The 24,399-nt window shown below is 33.9% G+C and overlaps 1 protein-coding gene across 1 annotated transcript; it reads left to right on the plus strand.

Moving 5' to 3' along the window:
• Positions 1-1,643: 1,643 nt before the first annotated feature.
• Positions 1,644-22,412, plus strand: LOC306863837 (palmitoyltransferase ZDHHC8B-like; the record flags this gene model as incomplete). Its single annotated transcript, XM_079407379.1, has 11 exons — positions 1,644-1,726; positions 10,706-10,827; positions 11,923-12,080; positions 13,104-13,276; positions 14,690-14,792; positions 14,863-14,954; positions 15,801-15,921; positions 16,977-17,085; positions 17,171-17,277; positions 21,321-21,733; positions 22,067-22,412. The coding sequence occupies 11 exons, from the start codon at positions 1,644-1,646 to the stop codon at positions 22,410-22,412; spliced, it is 1,827 nt and encodes a 608-aa protein (XP_079263505.1).
• Between the last annotated feature and the right edge of the window lie 1,987 nt (positions 22,413-24,399).

Consider the following 24,399-nt stretch of genomic DNA (forward strand, 5'->3'; position numbering starts at 1 on the left):
AACTTTTGAACGGGGTAATTTTTTATAAATTCAGTTATTTTGTCTTGTGGAGTATATGTTAACATCTGTTATGTGAAATAGCTTATTCAGGTCAGTACTAAATAAACAATAACATGCCATTTTCATGATCCCTCTTATTTAGTTAAAAGTATTAACATTTAGCATATTCTGCAAGGGGTATGAGCACAACTGTATATTTATGAGATGTATATAATGCATTGAAGTATGTTTCCTTGTTACATGATGTGATTTTCAGCTGGCCGTCCCCCTCACAGATGAACAGAGACACAGCCGTCAGACTGAACTGGTTAACCGTCTCGCCCAAGTTCAGAGGTCCTGGTCAATTTAACCCTCAGCGGTTCACGTTGAGCCCGCAGATCAAACCCTACAGTCTTCTTTAATCAGAGCTTCAGCTCAGAAACTCTCAGCAGAAGTGTTTTTATTACAAGTTAAACTATGTTTTATGCAATTTTCTATTTTTGCACAGCAATTGTGTTGCCTTTAATAATTACACTAATTTTCCTGCATGATGATATTTGTGAATGCAGGGGGGGGAAGCTGCATTTGAAGTTTGATATATGTAATATATAATTATAATGCATTGAAGTATGTTTCCTTGTTACATAAAGATTTATTAAGAAAACAGTTTTGTTGCATTTGATATGTTTTCTCTTTCTACACAAAGGTGCAAACTAAGTGACAGATCTGTGTTGATCACATGCAACACGCTTGTTTTACTCTGTGCCAGCAGATAGCGCTGGTCAAATCTGTAAACAATCACCTCTGACTGGATTTACAGGTTTTATTGTTGTAATATTCTCCTCAGGTGACTTCAGATCACGTAAAACCATAAAAGCAATTAATTGAATGTGACTTTATAAAATGAAATTGTATTTTAACTCTACACCTAAAACAGATGTATGTCAGGATGCTTTATTTTATACAACCATGAAAATGTCAGATTAGTTGCTGTTGGACTGAGTGTGTGTGTGTGTGTGTGTGTGTGTGTGTGTGTGTGAGAGAAAGTGACTGTGTGTGAGAGTGAGTGTGTGTGTGTGTGTGACTGTGTGTGAGAGAGAAAGTGAGTGTGTGTGTGTGTGTGTTAGTGTGTGTGTGTGAGTGACTGTGTGTGTGTGTGTGTGTGTGAGAGAGAATGTGACTGTGTGTGAGAGTGAGTGTGTGTGTGTGTGTGTGTCTGTGTGTGTGTGTGTGTGTGTGTGTGAGAGAGAAAGTGACTGTGTGTGAGAGTGAGTGTGTGTGTGTGTCTATGTGTGTGTTAGTGTGTGAGTGACTGTGTGTGTGTGTGTGTGTGTGTGAGAGAGAGTGTCTAACTGTGTGTGAGTTTGACTGACTGTGTGTGTGCATCCGCTCGCTCGTTGTTCTAATGCCCCGCCCACTGTAGGCCACACCCACTGCCCCAAAACGACAGATATAAGCCACACCTGCTTCCTCTACTTTATATTTAAGCCACACCCACTGCCCCTCCTGCCCCGCCCCTCATCAGCCTCCCCTGTATAAATACTCTGAACTCAGTGACACACTCCCAGTGCTCTGATCTGAGACGTGTGCTTGCTGCTGCTGAGGGTCTGTTGTGTGTTTGAGAGTGTGATTGTTGGGTGATTGATGGCTGTTGCAGACGCAGGATGCGCAGGAGCAGCGCTTACATCCCAGTGTCCACTGCTGCCGCTGTGCTGGTCACTACATCCACGCTGTTCTTCGTCTTCACGTAAGTCACCGCTGACCTTCATTCACTTTAATTCACTGTTAGGGTCAACTTTTACTGAATTCTTTCATGACACTGTATAATAACTTTTCATGTATTACTTTACTTTAAGCCTGATATGTAATGCATTATAAAAGTATTTAATGCATTAATTATGCCTTGTAATGCACCTTATAATGCATTGTATGATTGTATTAATAATCATAAATTATAATATGTATATATTCACTCTTACACCTTTAGAAAGTATAATGCATTAAAGCGTGCAAGAAACAACCAATTTTAGATGAAACAAAGAATCTGCAAATATTATAAAGCATTTTAACTTTGGTAACAATTGTGTATGAAAAGATGCAAAGCATTACACTGACAGAAATTTTTTCACAGAAATTGCTTGTAAATTTCAGAAAAGATTTACAAAGAAATGGCAAGTAACATTGAATTTAACACTCTTTTAACATTTTAAAGTAGAAAAACTGAAAAAGTATGTTCTTGTAAAACTCCTGTAAATACAATGCATTAAAAAAATAATAAATAAAATAAAAAACCTTTATAAACAATGCATTATAAAGTAGTTATAATGCATTAATTATGCCTTGTAATGCAATACATCGTAAGATCTCATGAATAATTGCATACTATATATTATAAGAACATATAGAAAGTATAATGCATTAAAACACATGACAAACAACTAGTTTTAGATGCAGCAAGAGGTCTGCAAGTATTATAATGCAACTTATTTATGGAAAGATATAATGTATTACAATTTACATTATGAATAACTTTATAATTAACTATTTTCTAGCTTTATTCTGCTTAAGATTCATTTACTACATGTACAAATATATTAATAAATAATTTTAGATTTTATTGTAGGTCAACACATCTTGAAGTGTTTCTGTCCTGGAATATAGTGTATAATATTAATCATGTTTTTGAGCTTTTTTACACTCATTCATGTTGATTGAAGATTTAATCTGTTTTCATCATTTCAGTTTTGTCCCGTAGTGAATATAACTAACTATTCTTTAATAGATTATTTTACTGTGTATTTTGAACAGAACAATATATTGAACTGATCTGCTGAAAATGATCCTCCTAACTAGTATTTTTGTCTTATTTTCAAGTACAAATATCTAAAGAAAAAATAGAATATAATTTGAAATAAATTGACTTAATATATTATGTCTTGTCTGTAAAAAAAAAAAAAAATCTAAATTTTCTTAGTTTCTCCTTAAAACAAGCAAAAATATCAACCAATGGGGCAAGAAAAATAATATTGTTTAGCTTTTGAATTAAGATTATTTTTCTTACCCCATTGGTTGATATTGTTGCTTGTTTTAAGCAAAAACGAATAAAATTTTGATCATTTGTTTAGTAAACAAGACTTAATATGTTAAATCGTTTTACTTCATGAATGTTTAGATATTTATTCTAGAAAACAAGACAAAATCATGTTTACAGTGTGAACTCCATATCAAGACGTGACTTGAATCCAGTGCTGAAAGCAGGCCAGTGCACCGCTGCAAACAGCTGCTCATGCGCTGATATCCCTCTGTTATTATTCTCCTCTGCATTCTGAACGCTCTGCATGGATTCTCTCCTGAGATGTGAAAGCGTGCACGTTTCTTCTGCTTTATCTGTGTATGCATCGGCCGCTGCTGATGCTGTGTTGGTCCCAGATTTGAGCAGATGGGATGTTGAGGATTAGGATTTTGATTCCCCATCCCGGAGAAGTCGGGGTGTTGATCAGGCGTGTGACCCCTGATGAGTTTAAGCTCCACATCTGTCATCTGCACAGAACGAGCTTCACAGGTGCTGAAGAGACTCAGAGACTGATGACAGACGAGGCTTTGGGAAGTTTGGTGAGATTAAGCCAAACTCTGACAATTAATGACTGTATTGCAGAATATCCTGTAGTGTAAAAGGACACAAATGTATCCATTTATTTATCTTTTGTTTCAAAAATGACTATATTAAAAAACAAGTTTTTTTAGGATTTCATTAGTTTTATTTTTCACTTCATTTTCACTCAGACATCGTCACAAATCATTACAAAGAATTACAGTAGAAAAACAGAAACAATATTTTCTTGTAAAGTTATTATAGTTAACTACAAATAAAACCAACTAAAAGACATTTTTGTTTTTTGAAATAATGTAAACTTAGCTGTTATGAAAAATAAAAAAAATATATTTTATTTTAGTTAGTTCCCAAGGCAACGTTTCTGATTTCTGGTTAATTTAACTTGACGTACTAAAAATAAAATTGAAATAGAAATTAATAATAATACAAAATATAGATATATAGGCAAAGTTACTACAACTTCAAGAAAAATTATGAAAATAACTGGACAAACAAAATTCAAATATTAATAAGTATTAGAATTATTTATAAGCGATACTAAAATAACACTGTGTACTCCAATAATGTTTGTTTTATTTACAGCTTTATATTTTATAAACATATTTTTTACAGTCTAGAAATATTTTCTAAAGTTCGGACCAGGGTTATTAAAGTTAATTAAAATTTAATCTAAAATTAAAATCATTTAACACTTTTTCATTACTTGTAATAAAATAAACATTAACTGAAATAAAATACAATATAAATATCTTATTTCAGCTAGTTGCCATGGCAACATTTCAGCTGCAACATTTCAGGGAAGTCATGGCCTAATGGTTAGAGAGTCGGACTTGTAATCCAAAGGTTGCGGGTTTGAGTCCCCGGCCGGCAGGGATTGTAGGTGGGGGGAGTGAATGTCCAGCGCTCTCTCCACCCTCAATACCACGACTGAGGTGCCCTTGAGCAAGACACTGAACCCCCAACTGCTCCCCGGGCGCCGCAGCATAAATGCTGCCCACTGCTCCGGGTGTATGTTCACTACTGAGTGTACACTTGGATGGGTTAAATGCAGAGCACAAATTCTGAGTATGGGTCACTATACTTGGCCACACACCACTTCCCTTTCCCTAAATGTAGCTAAAATAAAAATTTTGCAACCACTTAAAAAAATTAGTGTTTTTTTTCTTCAGTGTACTAGAATAACACTGGTTTGGAGACACTGATGTTAAACATTCTAGATCTAATGGCTTCTGCTTAAATACTTGGAATTGGTTTTGTTTCTCAAATATTTATTCCGCTTAAATATGAATTTCATAAACTATTTCTGAATGTCTGAGTTGAAGTGAATAGTGAAGCAGAAGTGTGTTTAAAAGCATCCCATGATGCACCTGATGATCAGAGCTGCAATCTAGACACATTTTACATTTTATGTTTGTTAAATTCAAGTTTTTGACAAAAAACACCATGCATTTCACAATATTAATTGAAACATTTAACCTATATAAATGTGTGCTATATTACACTGTAAAAAATAAATAGTTGAGAATACGTAAAAAAATAAGGCAACTTGATGCAGTAAGACTTGAGTTCTCTCAACAATACTTTCACTTACTTTACTTTACTTTTGTCATTTAGCAGACGCTTTTGTCCAAAGCGACTTACAAATAAGAAAAAGTAACTAAAACTAAGTTACAACTCTATAAATACTATCTACCCACATAAGGAAATAAAGAAATTAAATATAATGTCGTTAAAGTAATTAATTTTTTTCTGTTTCCTGGAAGAAAAAAAGAATGTTTAAAAACTCACCATATTATCAATTTTGTTTATTTACGAATGACAAACCTTAAAGAATAACTTAGTCTAATATGTAGACAGCATTGTATTTGCTTGTAAAACAGCTTACAAGACTAAGATATCCAGGAAAGGAATATAAGTGAAACGACAACAACAAAAATAATCCTATAACATTAACATTAATTTATTCATGCTGCAATGCATGCTGGGAACTCACAAAGCCGTAACATTCCAACAATATGAAATTCTTTGTTTGTTTTTGACTAGTTGGGACAACATTTGGTGTAATTTTGTTGGTCTGACAAGGGTTTTTATGAAGTTTCAAGAAAATTGCATTTTTTAATATTTGAGACTCAAAAAGTTTTGTAAACTGGAAAAGAGAAAAATTTGAGACTGAGAATATTTCTATTTCTGAGAATATTTGAGAATATGTAAACTGGAAAATGTGCAGCTGCATTTTTTACAGTGTAGGCGCATATACAATAGTTTGTGATCACTTGCATTTTTTTTTCTTAATAACAGTGGAAACTTAAAAATATGCCGTCATTTTATTTATTTTATTTGTGTGCACTCACAATATCAACGAAACGTGCTTTTGTAAAATAAGAAAAAACATCTTTGAGTCCTCTTTGTGACACTGACTCAGAAAGCACTGGTTTCTTAACAAATAATTCAAATATATATATTTTTTTACTTTTTTGTTGTTTATTTGTTTGTTTATTTGGGCCGCTGTGCCAAAATTTGCATTCAGTATAGCCACGTTGAAAAAGAAGTAAATAAATAAGATTAACATGATAATATTTTAGGAATAAAGTCAAAATTAGGATAATAAAATCATGTTATATTGTATGAAGTTAATGTGAATATTCCACCTAAAAAAAAAGTCTGTGGCTTAACCTGTCATTCTTCACATTTAACATGAAAAACAGCAATGAAGCGTGGACTTCTATTGACGTTTTTTTGAAACTGCGATTGAGCGATTTCATTCGTTTGTATTAAATTGTTCAGATTTTTTTCAACATGCATTCAAATATTCATGTTTATTTCGTGTTGCAAATATCATTAATTCATATGCCATGAGGTGAATTATCTCACAACAAATTAAAGAGCGTAAAAACACATTTATTGTTTGTATTTTGTCATAAAATTGAAAGAAGGCTGGGAATTTGTAGTAACAAAGCTGCGATTATTGGGTGGCTTGCGTGCTAATAATGAATGGACTTGAAAACATTAAATATTATTTCCAGGCATTTACTGTAAATACAATAGGGCCTAAGTTAAGTTAGCTTTAAGTTAAGCTTTGACTGAGACTGATTTGTTCTTCAGTTTTCTGACTGATTTTAATTTTTTTTTGTATCACTTTTGAGTGAATAATCTTCATTCATTCGATGTATTTATGCTCTAAATGCTCCAGGAATGCGTGCAGATTTCCCAGCATGCAGTGTGATTTATTACTGTAATCTGAGAGACTAATGAGAGTGTGGCGCTGCATCTGTTCAGTGTTAACTGCACACCGTTAACTAACCTACAGATAAGCTCTGAATCATTTTCAGTCCCAGAATGCACTACACCTCCAGTTTGTTTGTGCCTGTAATAAGCGACTATGGATAAAAGTGTCTGTGTGTTATTAAAACGGATCAGAAACAGATGTTTGCTAACTTTAGTTTGAGACGCCGCTCGATCTGCTAATGCAAGAATCACAGCACAGGGTCTTATTGGTTTTATCAGCATTTCTGTCATTAATATTTGTATTATATAGTGTGTTATGTATGTATTAATAGTTCTATATGTTGTGTTATGAGATGTTGTAGCTTCACTGGAATGAATGATTAACACGTGATGTCTGTATTAGTAACCTATGCATTATAATAATGGTAATATCTGCCATATATGTACTGCTTCTGGACTGAATATTTGTGTGTGTTTGTCATCAGTGTGTGCAGATGGTCAAAACTCAATGAGACATCGGCTGTAATCCTCTCATAAATCTTAGAGAAAAGCCTTTGTCCTCCATACTAATCATTTGTTCCTGACCTATATCCAGATGAACTCACTTTCCCTGAGCTTATCTGTTATATATGTCATTTTAGAAAAAGAAAAGACGTTTTCACTGATTTAACCAGATCGTGTCACTTTATATTATTTCCCTGTATTACTGCAGTGCCTAAATGTCATTTGTTTTTTAATTCATTTGTTTTAGTATTCAATTCATTTTTGCTGTATGGTAGTAAAAAATACAATAATGCAAATGTTCCATTATAATTTTAATTAGCTTAAATAAAAGGCATCAAGAAATATTATGATGTGTAGTACTTTACAATTAAAATAATATATAATTTTTTGTTGAGAATGGTAATATAAGAAGGTAATTTATCTCACAATTCTGCCTTTTTTCCTCTCAATACTGAGTTTATATCACAGTTTATCATTTTTATCCTTGCAGTTCTGACAAAAATGTCAGAATTGTGAGATATAAACTTTTTATTACATGATGGAAACTAAAAACAGAATTGTGAGGCGTAAAGTCAGAATTCAGTCAATAAGATATAAACTATATAATTCATAGGGGGAACATTTAAAAAATTGAGAAAAAAGTGACAATTTTGAGATAAAAACAAAATCTCTGAATTATTTTTGTCACAGAATGAAAATAAATAATAAAATGGGAACTGCAACTTTATGTTGGAGCTATTTTTCTGAGCTGTTTTTAATTGCAAATTTATGTCACAGTCTTAATTTTTTTAATTAATTTTAAGTTTACGTCTCACAATTGAGTTTTTTTGCTTCCACTACTGAATTTAAAAAAAGAAATTTTGTCTTTTTTTTCACTATTCTGCCTTTTTTTCCTCACAAATTTTAGTTTTCTTCGCAGGATTTATACTTTTTTTGGAGTCCCAGCAACCTTTTTATATCAAATGTGCTTAACTGTCATGAAAATAATAATTACAGTAGAGTGTTGAACATTTGAGAAATATTAAAAATTGGTTCAAACTATAACAGGTTTGTGAGCATTGATGGTTGTACACAGTCTTAGATTTTTGTTACTTTTACTGTACCTGTCATAGCCATTGGCTAGAAGCCTGTATGTAGTAGAGCATCTGTAATATTATTCTCCATTGTCCCTGTTAAAGGGGTCATATGATGCGACTTCATATTTTCCTTTCTCTTTGGCGTGTTACAAGCTGATTGTGCTTAGATAAGATCCCTGAAGTTGCAAAGACTAAAGTCTCAAAACCAAAGAGATATTCTTTATCAAAGTTAAGACTAATCCACGCCCTCCTAAAACGGCTCATTCAAACACGCCCCACATGTCTACGTCACGGTGTGAGAAGATTGTATACGTAATGAAAGAAGGCTATTATTCTGGCTGTAGTGTTGTTGCTGCCGCCGGAGCCATGTCCTGGAGACGCTGTGTTTCGTTGTGAAAGCAAAACTACTTTGCATGGGCTTCCAAAAGAGGACACAACTAGAAATCAGTGGTTAAGTTGTATTTACAACACTGTAACATTTCTGTCTCACGCTTGAGGTATTCGGCCAATCCACAGCGCACTGGATAGCTGGCCAATCAGAGCACGCCTCGCTTCTCAGATGAGCTTTGTAAAAATCAACGAGTTTCAGAAAGCTGGAGCATAGAGGAGCAACAATAATGTACAGTATGTGGAAAATTATGAGTTTTTTAACCTTAAACCACATAAACACATTGCATTACACCAAATACACAAAATAATGTTCTTTTTAGCAACGTCATATGACCCCTTTAAATAAACAACTACATAAAAATGAAAACAAAACAAAATCATAATGGTCCTAATACTGCACATTTTGCACTGCATGTATGAGGTGTTTTTGACCGATTCGCTCATACAGAGTGATTTCTGAGCAGGTCTGTCTGGTCTGGAGGTTGTTCAGTATCGTGTGCAGACGGGTTTGTTCATATGGATCCAGCAGTTTTGTCAGACGGCTCTGTGATCCTGTAATCTGGGATTAATGACGTCCAGACCCTCCTTCCCCCCCGTCACTCCTGCTGACACACATACAGATACAGAAATATATCAGAAAACCACAGAATTCAGAAACAAATCCACATCCTCAATAGTATGCTGCAGTCTCCGGATTTATTCAATGAAAACCTGAGTTTAATCTGCGTTTATTACCTCTGCATTTAATCTCACTCTCCGGATGTAATCATCCCCTGCTTTTCGACTGATCCACACTTTCATTTTTTGGCTTTGTGAAGCTGATGGTCCTCAGGGCCGACGAGCCTCTCAGATGTTAGAGATGGAGCTTCAGAAAGGCAAAATACGTCTGATTCGACTCAGCTGAACGCTTAGTTTATGAATTATTCATCCTGAACTACATTTGATCTAAACGATGAAGCGATGAAAGCAGATTTGAATTGATTATTGGTGCATTGATATGAAGTCAACATTATTTCATGTGATTGTTCTTAAATGTAGAAATAATTCTTAAAGTCAATATTTGCAACCCGTTTTATTTGAATAATATGAAAAAAGCACTTTTCAATGCAATGAAAGTGAAACTTAATTCATCAGGAATCGACTGAGCATAAATTAACCCTGTAATGCCTGACACATGAAATAATAGTAAAAAATATATATGTGACTGAACTATTAGACAAAATCTAATGAAAAAAACAAGTTTGTATGTTGAGTATCAAATGTAATGCATGAGGCTTTTATGGCTAATATAGTCTGATATACAGTGAGAATATGGAGGAAAAAAACAGCTTAATTTTATTCAGAGACTCAAATTCGGCAAATATTGGTGAAGTATTATGATGAAATTCTGCTGCTTGTGATGTAAATCAGTGAGATATTTATAACACTATACCAGATACATAAAATGATCTAAATATCAGTCATCGCTCTATATCTCCAGTAATATGTCTCAGTATGATGAGATTGAAATGATCCAAACATATAATGCAATGCAATGCTGATTGAGAGATGAAGAAATAAACGCTGATGTTTTGGAGGCTTGTGAAGATCATTCCTCCGCTGAGGAACAGAGAAAGTGAAGCTTCTGGAAACAAACACTTCTCAAAAGATCCTGAAGATCAGATTTGAGACGCACTGAAGATGATTGATGGAGAATCAAGTAAAGCTGAGCTGCTTCAGTCCAGTAAGAGTTCATCTGGAGATATGACTGCAGTTATTCTGACCTTTACTTGATCAAAATCAGTCAAGATGTGACAGCAGACGCTGGACGTTTGTACAATTACACTAAAAGAGCTTTTACTGGATAAAAACCTCTAAACTATCAGACACCAGAAGACATTGAGGAGATCTTCAGTGTTTCTGTATCTGATCCTCTCAGGTGTCCGTGGCTCGTGCTGAACGTGTCTCCTGTTTTCCTGCCATGCATCGGGATCATCTTCCTCTTCGTCATTGCCAACTTCATCATGGCGACGTTCATGGATGCCGGCGTGTTCCCGAGGGGTCAGTGGAGCCAAACACAGGATTCTTCTCTAAACTAGTCTGCAGATACACACAGAACACTCAGCACCTCTCACATCACAGCCGTAATCACACATTCTGACACTTTCTTCTCACAATTATCAATTTACATTTTGCAATACTTGTTTTTTTTTGCCACTGAATGTAAAGAAAGGTAATTTTCATGTTATTAGCATGATTATGTTGTTAACATCTTTTAACATGTTTTAGCATGTTGCTAGCATGATTTAAAACGTTGATGGCATGTTTAAGCATGTCGTTAGCATGACTTAGCTTGTTGTTAACATGTTGTTAGCATTTTAGCACATGGCTAGCAAGAATTAGCATGTTGCTAGTATTTTTCTAGCATTTGTAGCATGTTGTTAGCTATCTCACAATTCTGACTTTAGTCCAAACAAATTTGCTAGTTTTTATTTTGTAGTTGGAAGTTATAAATTCATTATTGCAATTGGAACTTTTTTCTTTTTACTTTTCTCTCAGAATTGCAAATCTGTCTCTTTTTTTATTTTTTTATTTTTTTATTTATGTATTGCACAAATAAGGTAATAGCAACTTTTTATCTCACAATTCTGAGTTATTTTTCTCACATTTATATTTCATAGTTTTATTTTATATTGGGAATTTATATTTAATTTCATTATTTGATATTTAATTTCTTTTCTCAGAATTGCAATTTTATATCTTGCAATTTCAAGTTATCAACTCGCAATTCTATTTTTTATTTCCACCATGTAATAAAAAAAAAAAAAAAAAAAATATATATATATATATATATATATATATATATTTATAAAAGATAACAACTTTTCCTCTCAGAATTTATATCTCCGATTTCTGAGTTTGCATCTCACAATTCTGACTATTTTTGTTGCAATTCTGTTTCCTTTTTCCTGCCAATAATAATAAAAATGTGTAATAAAAATTAAAAAGCTAATTGCGACTTATCTCTCAATTCTGATTTTATATCTCACAATTGCGAAATAAAAAGTTGAAATTACCCTTTTTTGCTGGTTTATTCCTAGCTTCCATAATACTCACTGGCCGGTGCTGGCCTGACGCTCTGTGTTTTCTCCGCAGCGGACGAGGACGAGGACCAGGACGAGGACTTCCGCGCGCCGCTCTATAAGAACGTGGAGGTGCGCGGCGTGCAGGTGCGCATGAAGTGGTGCGCGTCGTGTCACTTCTATCGGCCGCCGCGCTGCTCGCACTGCAGCATCTGCGATCACTGCGTGGAGGTGAGACCAGCGCCATAACATCAGCTGCAAAATCATGCATAAAAATAAGATATATTAGGGCCGTTAATTGTGCATTTATTTATTTATTTATTTTCAGTTTAACGTAGAGCTGCACGATTAATCGTTAGAAGACTGTGATCTTGATTCAAACACTCATTTTTAAATGACAGCGATTCGCTTGTGTCTATTAAAACCCTCAAGCATCCTTCGGGACAAATTTGGGCAAAATCATTTTATTTGTTTCCTTAATCTGAGTGGTACGAGACTTGGCTACTTTTCATAAATTTGCCACCTGAACACACACAAAAAATATTTTACTCGATTCAACAAAGTTAAATGGTTGGGGGAAAAAAAACTCCTTAATGTGTCCTTCTGGACAAAAATGGGCAATCATAGGAAATGAATGGGAAATACTACAATTCAGAGCATTTTTTTAATATAAGTTACATTTGCAAAATATTTTATTAGCCTACTGTATAATTACCATGAAATAATGATTCAGTTTACATCACCTTCATAAATTGAACAAAAACAGGAAAAAAACTAAAACACAATCATGCACATTCTTTATTCATCATTTTAGTGGCAAAAGATATTTAGTTTACTATTTTTCAAAGCCTACTAAATGTAAAAAATAATGTCTTTCAATTATACTGTAATGTTGAAAAATATATTTAACAGAGACATCAGTAAGTCTAGGCAAGGCAAGTTTATTTATTTCATACACAATGGTAATTCAAAGTGCTTTACATAAAAGGAAGTAAAATAATCATTAAAACAAGGATTTCAGAAACTTGAAATTGATTGAAAATGAATTTAGAACAGTTAGAAATAAAAATGATTATACATCAAATACAGTGCAGTCAGTTCGGTAGCAGTATTGGTATCAATTATATTTTTCTTCATTAATAATAGGCTTCCAAAGATGCCATTAAATGCATATTTAATGCAATTAATTCAGAAAACGTGCAGTTGATTAGTTCATTTTTTTAATGGATTGAGAGCACTATGTAATCTCTTCAGGACTTTGACCATCACTGTCCCTGGGTGAACAACTGCATCGGGAGACGCAACTATCGCTTCTTCTTCCTCTTCCTGCTGTCTCTGACTCTTCACATGGTGGGCGTGTTTTCCGGAGGTCTTCTGTTTGTTCTGGATCATCTGGAGAACCTGTGGGAACTGCATGCCACCGTCACGTATCCTTCAGCTCTGTGCGGTCCCAAATAAGGAATCTGGGTGTCATTTTTGACTCGGCTCTAACATTTGATCATCAGATTAAATGTGTGGTGAAAAGTTGCATCTTTCAGTTGAGGACTATTGCAAAAATGAAATCTGTTTTGTCTGTTGCTGATCTTGAGATGCATGATCTTCGTGCATGTTGGACTATTGTAATGCACTTTATTTGGGAGTAAGTCAATCTCTTATTTCAGTTAAATAAGAGATTGACTTAGTAAATTTTTCTTCTAGGCTATTTTTGTTTTTCTGTTATTGTTGATTTTTGTTTTAGTATTCTTGTATGATTGTGCTGATGTACAGTCCTTTAGTCTACTTTGTAGTGGAAATAAAGTAGGCTTGAGACTTGAGCTCTGTGTTTGTGGCATAGAAAAGCAAAAATGATCACACAAGCGCTCCTGCTGCCCCGTCTGCCATTGGTCAGTCAGACAGATAGTCCCGCCCCAGACTCACGTGATTGGTTGAGTCAGAATCTGACATGTAACAAATACATCAATACAATAAGAGCCACAGAGTTTCACTCTTCAGGAGGCAAATCTGAACCAGTGTTATTTGAGTATTTTTTTTTGTTTTTATTAATATTTTGAATTAGCTCTTATTTTTTTATGATTTTTATTAGTCATTTATGATTTTATTTTTAGTAAATTTGTTACATGCTTTCATGTACATTTGTTTAATATATTACTGTTTGTTTAATTTATTACAATTTAATTTTTAGTTTAGTTTTAATGTTTGTTTCCAGGTTTAGTTTAATTTGTAGTAAGTTTATTATGTACTTTCATGTTAATTTTTTCACATATTGCTATATATATGATTTCATTTTTAGTTTCCAGTTGTAATTTTTAGTAGTTTTGTTATGTGCTTTTGTCATTTGGATTATTATTTTTATTTATTACTACTCAGGATTCATTTCAGTTCAGTTTTAGTTTTTATTTCTGGTTTTAGTTTAGATTTTAGCACTTTTGTTTGTGTCGTTTTAATTTTTTTATAGATTACAGTTTAGATTAATTTTTTTATTGTTTAATTTTTGTTTTAATTTTAGTTTAATTTTTAGTAATTTTATGTGATTTTGTCATTTTTTTTATGTATTCCTAAATAATTTATTTTTATTGCAGTTTTAGTTTTAGTTTTGGTTTCCAGTTTTAGTTAAATTTTTAGGAATTTGTTTGTGCTTTTGTCAGTTTTATTAAATTTTTTTAAATGAATACAATTTAAGATTAATTTATTTTTATTTCAGCTTTAGTGTTAGTTTTCAGTTTTTGCCATTTTGTTTATTTTTTAAAATATATATTACTATTTGTTTTAAAAAAAATTCTCAGATGAGTTTTTTTGCTTGTGTAAAGCAGTGGTCAGTACCTTGACAATGTGTTTTAAAGGCTGGCAGTCATGAGTGTTTCGGCTCTGTTCTTCATTCCCGTCTTGGGTCTGTCATGTTTTCATCTGGTGCTGGTGGCGAGAGGACGCACCACAAACGAACAGGTAAGATCATGTTTGACCTGCAACAGATTCTGCTGGAAGCTGAATTTATTCTCACTAAACTGCATCACAGGTGACGGGGAAGTTCCAGGGAGGAGTGAATCCGTTCACACGCGGCTGCTGTCAGAACGTGCAGTTCGTGCTCTTCAGTCCCATCACGCCGAGGTAAAACAAGCACTTACATCAATCAAAATCATGATGCTGTTCCAAACCTGCATGCTGCTATTACTTCTGTGGAACACAAAAAGAGAAATTTTACAATTGCATGCAACAATAGCTCACAGTTATGACATCTCGAGCTTTAAATATGACAGAAGACTGACCAAAATTTCAGAAGTTCCATGCAACAATAATTTATGCATTTGGAAGATGCTTTTATCCAAAGGTATACATTTAATCATGTTATTCTTTTAATAAATTAAAATAGTGCAGGAAAATGATTAATCGCGATTAATCGCATCCAAAATAAAAGTTTTTGTTTACATAATATATGTATGTGTACTGTGTATATTTATGTATATATAAATGCAAACACATGCATATATATATATATATATATATATAAAAGAAAAATATATTATGTTTATATATTTAATATATTTTTATATATAATATAAAATATAAGAATATGAATATATAAATGTATAACCATCTAAATATCTTTAAAATATACTGTATGTGGGTGTATTTATATATACATATTAAATATACACAGTACACACACATATATTATGTAAACAAAAACTTTTATTTTGGATGCAATTAATCACGATTAAAGTAAATCACTAATTTAAAGAGTAAATTTAGAGTATTTTAATGCACACTCAATACAATTTTTACATAGTTTTTTATATTTATATATACAATATGTAATCTCTTCAGGACTTTGACCATCATATCATAAAACTGTAAGTTTTTTCTGTTATTTTTTATGAAGAACTCAAAAGAGAAATGATGACATGATGATGAGTAAATGATGACAGAATGTTAATTTTGCTCTTTAAATATCAGGTACACTGGGAAACTCAGTGACAGATTGCCGCTTCGCATTCAGCCTCCTTTCCATCTCCCAGAGTCCCACAAGCTGAGTCCTGTGAAGAGCGCCGACGGCAGCCAAATACTCCCGGTCAAGGTACTTATGTCCATAGATACTTCATTTGTGGTGCATCAAGGCTGTGAATGAGGTTAAACGTCAAACCTGCATTCAGCATCATTAATCTTCAGATATTTTTCGAATGTTTTCAGCGTAATGGTAATATATGTCTTAATCCAGCAGCGATCCAGTAAATATTTTTAAACAGGTTTTATGGTTTGATGGTCTGATTCATTTTATCATGTCATTTTTGGACGATTCAAAATGATTCGAGTCTGTATGCTTCATTTTGTTCTCTTTTTTTTATAGCAAACTATTTAGTTAAATGAGTTTTATATTCATCAGGTTTTGGTGACAAATAAATACTGCTCTGATTTTTTTTTTTTTATTATTAATAATTAGAATCGTTATATATTTAAAGAGATATTGACAGCTTAAATAGCTTCTACTTTTATTACTTAGTAATATATCAAACTACGTTTTCAAAAACATAGCTTGACTACATTTAAATCATGAGTAGTTTGTCCCAGTGTAATTTTACTATAATTGAGATAATATTATAGATTGTTTCAGTATTTTGTATTTTTATTTTTATATTTTCTGTTTACATTTTAATTTTAGTGAAAATGTTAGTCATTTTGTGTGTTTTTGTCATTTTTATTGTTGAGTTTTTAAATATAAATTTATAAAGTGTTTATTCATTGTTTTAGTTATAGATATTTAAATATATAGTTAAAGTATATCAAGTTAAACTAAATGAAAATGCGTTTAACTTTTTAAAAGTTTAACTTTTTAAAATATTTACTTGATCAGTATTATTTTAGTATCGAGATATATATTTTACAATCAATATAATTTTTTCTTCTATTTTAAATTATATATTTAAAATATATATATATATTTTTTTGTTCATTTTCTTGTGCTTTTGTAATTTTTTATTACTCTGTTTTTAAAATGTGTATAGGATTTATTATTTTTTATTTCAGTTTTTGTTATTTTAGTACATCAAGCTTAAACTAAATGAATTTTAGTTTAAGCTCACTGTCGATGATATCTGTGTAATATTTTGTGTGATTTTGATGTGTTTGTGTCAGTCTCTTGAGGAAATATATGCTCCAGACAGCAAACATCTGACCAATCCACCTCCACTGCCCCCTAAACCAGATCCAGTCCTGCTGAAGAACCATTTGGCAGCATTGGAAGGTGGGTGGATGTGTGGCAGAATCATGTTTCTGGACCGTCGGAAGCACTAAATGTGTTCATGTCTCCTCTGTGTGTCTTATAACAGAGAGTTTGCTCCAGTCCAGAGCTTTAATGCCTTCAGGACACAATATGGATCCACTTAAAACTTCAGAGTCACCCACCAAAGTGCTCTACCAAGTTCCCAGAGATCAGGTGAGAAGACAGTTTTACGCTTTGACAAGGCTGACGTTGTTGAAATTGTTTGGCCAGAGGAGAGCTGCCTCTCCCCATGTAGCCTTGTTTCACCCAAGGATTTTATTCTCCTGTTATCACCAAAATTAGTTTTTCATTTCTTGCCACAGTCTCCTCCTGGAGCTCACTGGGGGAATAAAGCACTATGTGTTGAGTTTCTAGCAGCTGCCTGTTTAAACTAGAGCTTGCTAATTACTTAAACTCACATCAGACTTTTTGAAAACTCTCGATTACAACAAAGCCGAGCGACATTTAAAACTCATAATGGAATGAAACTGACCAATCTTGATCAAACAAAACCGACTGACATATAAATCTCAAGATTGAATGGAAACGACCGACATTTAAATATTTGAATGAACAAAACTGACCAATGATTAAATCTCTAAATGGAATGAAACCAGTCAACATACAAATGTCATAATTGAACGAAACCGACCGACATTTAAATATCATAATATAATGAAACTGACCGACATTTAAATCTCATAATGGAACAAAAACCAGCTGACACTTAAATATCATAATAGAACGAAAACCGACTGACATATAAATCTCGTAATAGAATGAAACCGACCAACATTTAAAACTCGTAATAGAACGAAAACCAACCGACATATAAATCTCGTAATAGAATGAAACCGACCGACATATAAATCTCGTAATAGAACGAAAACCAACCGACATATAAATCTCATAATAGAATGAAACCGACCGACATATAAATCTCGTAATAGAATGAAACCGACCGACATATAAATCTCGTAATAGAACGAAACCGACCAACATTTAAAACTCGTAATGGAACGAAAACCGACCGACATATAAATCTCGTAAAAGAATGAAACCGACCGACATATAAATCACATAATAGAACGAAACCGACCAACATTTAAATCTCGTAATAGAATGAAACCGACCGACATATAAATCTCATAATAGAACGAAACCGACCAACATATAAATCTCGTAATAGAACGAAACCGACCGACATATAAATCTCATAATATAACGAAACCGACCAACATTTAAATCTCGTAATAGAATGAAACCGACCGACATATAAATCTCGTAATAGAACGAAACCGGCCGACATATAAATCTCGTAATAGAATGAAACCGACCGACATATAAATCTCATAATAGAACGAAAACCAACCGACATATAAATCTCGTAATAGAATGAAACCGACCGACATATAAATCTCGTAATAGAATGAAACCGACCGACATATAAATCTCATAATAGAACGAAAACCGACGACATATAAATCTCGTAATAGAACGAAACCGACCAACATTTAAATCTCATAATAGAACGAAAACCGACCGACATATAAATCTTGTAATAGAATGAAACCAACCAACATTTAAGTCTCATAATAGAACGAAAACCGACCGACATATAAATCTCGTAATAGAATGAAACCGACCAACATTTAAATCTCATAATAGAACGAAAACCGACCGACATATAAATCTCATAATAGAACGAAAACCGACCGACATATAAATCTTGTAATAGAATGAAACCAACCAACATTTAAAACTCGTAATGGAACAAAATTTAAATCTCGTCACAGAATAAAACCGACCAACATTTAAATTCTCAATATGGAATGAAACTGAACGACATGTCATTCTTGTAATGGAACAAAACTGTCTGCCATTTAATTCTTGTAATAGAACGAAACCGACCAACATTTAATTCTTTAATGGAACGAAACTGACGACATTTAATTCTTGTAATGGAAAGAAACAGACCCACATTTAATTATTTAATGGAACAAAACTGACTGATGTTTAAATCTCTTAATTGAACAAAATGTAACATTTAAATCTCTTAACCAATCCAAACCAACCGACATTTGAATCTCTTAACCGAACGAAACCAATCAAAATGTAAATCTCTGAATTGCCTCTGAATGCTCAGATGTGTGTTTGAGTCACTGTTGAACTGTACAACCCGAATTCCGGAAATGTTGGGACGTTTTTTTAAATTTGAATAAAATGAAAACTAAAAGATTCCAAATCACATGAGCCAATATTTTATTCACAATAGAACATAGAGAACATAATAAATGTTTAAACTGAGAAATTTTTACACTTTTATCCACTAAATGAGCTCATTTCAAATTTGATGCCTGCTACAGGTCTCAAAAAAGTTGGCACGGGGACAACAAAGGGCTGAAAAAGCAATAATTTTGAAAAGATTCAGCTGGGAGAACATCTAGCAACTAATTAAGTTAATTGACATCGGGTCTGTAACATGATTAGCTATAAAAGGGTTGTCTTAGAGAGGCAGAGTCTCTCAGAAGTAAAGATGGGCAGAGGCTCTCCAATCTGTGAAGGAGTGCGTAAAAAGGTTGTGGAATACTTTAAAAACAACGTTCCTCAATGTAAAATTGCAAAGGCTTTGCAAATCTCATCATCTACAGTGCATAACATCATCAAAAGATTCAGAGAAACTGGAGAAATCTCTTTGCTTAAGGGACAAGGCTGAAGACCTTTGTTGGATGCCCGTGGTCTTCGGGCCCTCAGACGACACTGCATCACTCATCAGCATGATTCTGTCATTGACATTACTAAATGGGCCCAGGAATACTTCCAGAAACCACTGTCGGTAAACACAATCCGCCGTGCCATATGTGAACAAGGTCCAGAAGCACCATCGTGTCCTGTCCAGAGCACAAATTCCAAGTATGGGACACCATACTTGGCCACACATCACGTCCTTTCTTTCCTTTCCTTTTATAGACATAACAGTATGACTTTCTGTAAAGCTGCTTTGAAATGATTGTGAAAAGCTTTATACAAATAAATTTGACTTCTAAAACCTGTAATACACTACACGATTTTCCACCGATTTACAGTCTGGAGAAGTTGACCCTAGTGAGTCTGCAGATTTGAGTTTACAGATTCCATAGGAAATCACGTAGTGTATGATGATCACAAAATGTTTTCATCTGTCAGTCGTCTCCTAGCAACAAGGCACACATTTCTGCGTGAGTTTGTTGTGATCAGAACAACTTCAAAGTCTGCTAGTGTATGATCCTCAGTTCTGTAGTGTATGATGTCCAGTTTTCCTTTGCCACTATTTATAAAGTCGGTAAGTGTATGATGCCTAGTGTTTTAAAAATCTGTTCAGATTTTAAAAGTCATGTAGTGTATTCCAGCCTTAAGGCCCGTTCACAACAAATACGATAACTATAAAGATAACAATAAAGATATAGTTCGAAATATCTTTCTTATTATTAAAGAATAGCAGAGTCCACACTACAGCTAAAACGATAAAGGCACAGAGAAACGATATCATTTTAATCACTTTCAGAATTATTTTTTCCAGCTGATGAACGATAAAAGCATTGACCATTGTCCACTGGTGTGGATGCTAATATAGTTGTCTTTATAGTTGTGCTGTAATTTATAGTAATTTCTTTATGGTAATCGCATCCAAAATAAAAGTTTGTTTATATAATATATGTGTGTATACTGTGTATATTTATTATGCATATATAAAAAATACTGTAGAAAAATTATCTTGTTTAGCTTTTGAATTAAGATTATTTTTCTTACCCCATTGGCAGATATTTTTGCTTGTTTTAAGCAAAAACTAACAAAATTTTGATAATTTTTTTTTTTTGAAAACAATACTTAATATCTTAAATAATTTTACTTGCCAAGTAAATGCATCTTGATTCAAGAATGTTTAGATATTTATACTAGAAAACAAGACAAAAATACTAAAAGTAAGAGAATAATTTTTTGCAGTGCTGGGCAACAATTAATCGCGATTAATTCAAATCCAAAATAAAAGTTTTTATTGACATAATATATGTGTGCATACTGTGTATCATTTTTTGCATATAGTAGTTATCTTTCATGTTACAGTTATCTTTATATTTATCGATCTTGGTGTGAACAGGCTTTAAAGCCTTGCTTTGGATGTTTTCCTGCAAACTGGCTGCACGTTCTTCTAAATGTTCCTCTGTCTGTCGCTGTAGATGGGGTCGAGGATTTCCCCGCTGGTTCCCCAGGAACACACATCTGAACCCATCCTGCTGGCGTCCGAGAATCACTCAAACGCTCTGGCTCTGAGCTCACACTCGCTGAGTCTCAAACACTCCAGCCGCCGTGGATCCCAGCACGCAGAAATCCCCCAGAGTGTCCTCAGCGGCCGGATGGGAAGCCTGTCCTATGATAGCCTGCTGCGTCCAGCGGGTGTCCAGATGGCATTTTTACCCATAGATCGCAGCTCCGTTGATGTGCAATGGCTTCCAGCACGCAACTGTAGCCCGGTGTTCATGCATATCAACTGTGAGTCGTCGCCTGTTCGCTATGACAGCCTCCCCAAACCACTCATGAGCTCCATCCAGGAGCGCCGTGAGCCGGACGACAGAGACAAATCCGCTCCAGTGTCTCTCAGTTCGGACGAAAGAGATAAATCTGCTCCAGTGTCTTTTGGTTCGAACGAAAATGATAAATCCGCTCCGGTGTCTCTCAGTTTGAACGAAAGAGATAAATCTGCTCTGGTGTCTCTCAGTTTGAACGAAAGAGATAAATCCGCTCCGGTGTCTCTCAGTTTGAACGAAAGAGATAAATCTGCTCCGGTGTCTCTCAGTTTGAACGAAAGAGATAAATCCTCTCCGGTGTCTCTCACTTTGAACGAAAGAGATAAATCTGCTCTGGTGTCTCTCACTTTGAACGAAAGAGATAAATCTGCTCTGGTGTCTCTCGGATCAGACAACAGCATCTACGACATTCCCAGCAGACGCAGCCTGGCGAAGGATTTCCGCGGCCCGACTCCTCCGGCATACGGCTCGAGGGAGTTCCTCCTGAGCAGCGCGGCGTATGGATACGGGAGTCGCTCGCATCTGTCCACCTCCTCGTCTTCCTCGCTCACCCGTGCGCCTCGGACTGCCAGCTCGCCACTGCACTTTAACCGCTCTCTATCGCCCTCTATCTATCAGTCCCTGGATCGACAGTCACAGCTCCCTTCATCCACATTCCCTGCTCCGCTTCCCACCTCCTCCTACGGGCCGCAGAAAGCACTGGCTTACATCAGAGGAGGAGAAAAACCCGAACCGGAACTATGAGACTTGTCTGTTTAGAGACTTAATGGAAAACCTGGAAATATCAGGGGATTTTAAAGGGATGGTTAACCTAATGCTGGGCAACGATTAATCGTGATTAATTGCATCCAAAATAAGTTTTTTGTACATAATATATGTGTGTACTGTGTATATTTATGTATATATAAATAATACACACTCATGCATGTATATATTTAAGAAAAAAATTGTTTATATATATATATATATATATATATATATATATATTCATATAATATAAATTATATGACTATAAATATATACATGTAAATATTTTCAAAATATATACTGTATGTGTGTCTTTATATATACATAATAAACACAGTTCACACATATATAAACAAAAACTTTTATTTTGGATGCGATTAATCACGATTAATCGTTGCCCAGCATTACTGAAAATGAAAGATATTTTGAAGAATTTGTTTAACCAAAGAGTCACTGGCCCCCATTGACTATGGACAAAAATACTATGGACATCAATGGCTACCGGCACCTGTTTGGTTACAACATTCTTCAAAATATCTTTTGTGTTTAACAGCTGAAAGAAACTCATACAGGTTTGCAACAACTTGAGGGAGAGTAAATGATAACATTTTTCATTTTTGGGTGAAGTCTCGCTTTAACAGTGATCATCAAGAATAGAAAATCATCAATTGGTCAAAATTTCTTGGTCAAAATCCTGTAGGATGTTGGTCCAATATCCTAACCCTTGTAATGCAAAATGTAAGGGAAACAGGTCAATTAAGCTCAAAGGGAATCATTTCTAATTTTATAGGGAATTTGAACAGACTCACTGTTTGACGGCCGATCACTGAGTCGGCAGCGATTCACTGAACGAGTATAACATCAACTCTGCACTGGATATTATCACAATGTAGTGAAATCACTATTAAATAGCACAGTAACAAGATCAGCAGTTTAAGACATTAACTTGTAAGCACAAAACACAAGATACTTCTCTTTTCAATATAAATAAGGCTTTATTTGATAAATCTAAGAGATGTAAACTATTCTAACACATGAACACATGCATTCACACGTTGCAGAAAGAGAGAAAGTGAAGAAAGGATGAGTTTAAGAGAATGAAAATGTGATATCCCAAGTTTACAGCAATATGTGCTATTGCATAGACCTGAACAACCATCAATCACTTAATTAACCCTCGAGTTTCTCAATGAGGCTAAAATTTATATTAAATGCACCAGCTCAGTTAGAATCTGGAGTTGTTTTACTTGCGTTGCCTTTAAGGGTGTTTCCCGAGGTTGCTGATTGGCTGAGGGTTCAGATTTATGACATTGTCTCGTGGCCCTGGGCCTCTTTGGGTTGTTCAACACCAATCTGATCGAATCTTAATTTGTCTGATTCGGTCTCTGATATCCTACACCCTGTAGAGATGCTGATATCCCATCAGGGTTATTATAATTAACTCAAACTAAAAGCATGAAAAACATTTGTTATTTGAAATAAAATAAACATTAACTCAAATCAAATAAAATATAAAAAATCACGGTTAAACTTTATTTTAAGGTGTCCTTGTTACAGTGTACTTATACATTTAAGTACTGAGTAATATTAATTAACTACATGTACTTACTCTATGTTTAGAATTTGGCTTAGTGTTACTTGCATGTATTTATGCATAATTTATTGTTATTATAATAGCAGTACATGTAACGTGTAACATGACATCTTAAAATAAAGCGTTACCAAAATGACTTCTTTTATTTCAGCTAGTTGCCAAAGCAACATCTCTCATTTTCATTTAATAGCTAAAACGAATAAAATGAGAGACATTAAAAAACAACAAAGACGCAACTAAAAATTTGACTAAAATACAAGTGAAGAGAAAACTTAAAAATAAAATCTAATCTGAAATTATAACAACAACTATTATAGTATATTGATGTTATTAAAATAACACTATATCCAATCAATTACTATTCTATTTATATATTTTTAAAATGTATTT

This window comes from Barbus barbus (genome assembly GCF_936440315.1).
Source record: "Barbus barbus genome assembly, chromosome: 45".
Taxonomy (NCBI): Eukaryota; Metazoa; Chordata; class Actinopteri; order Cypriniformes; family Cyprinidae; genus Barbus; species Barbus barbus.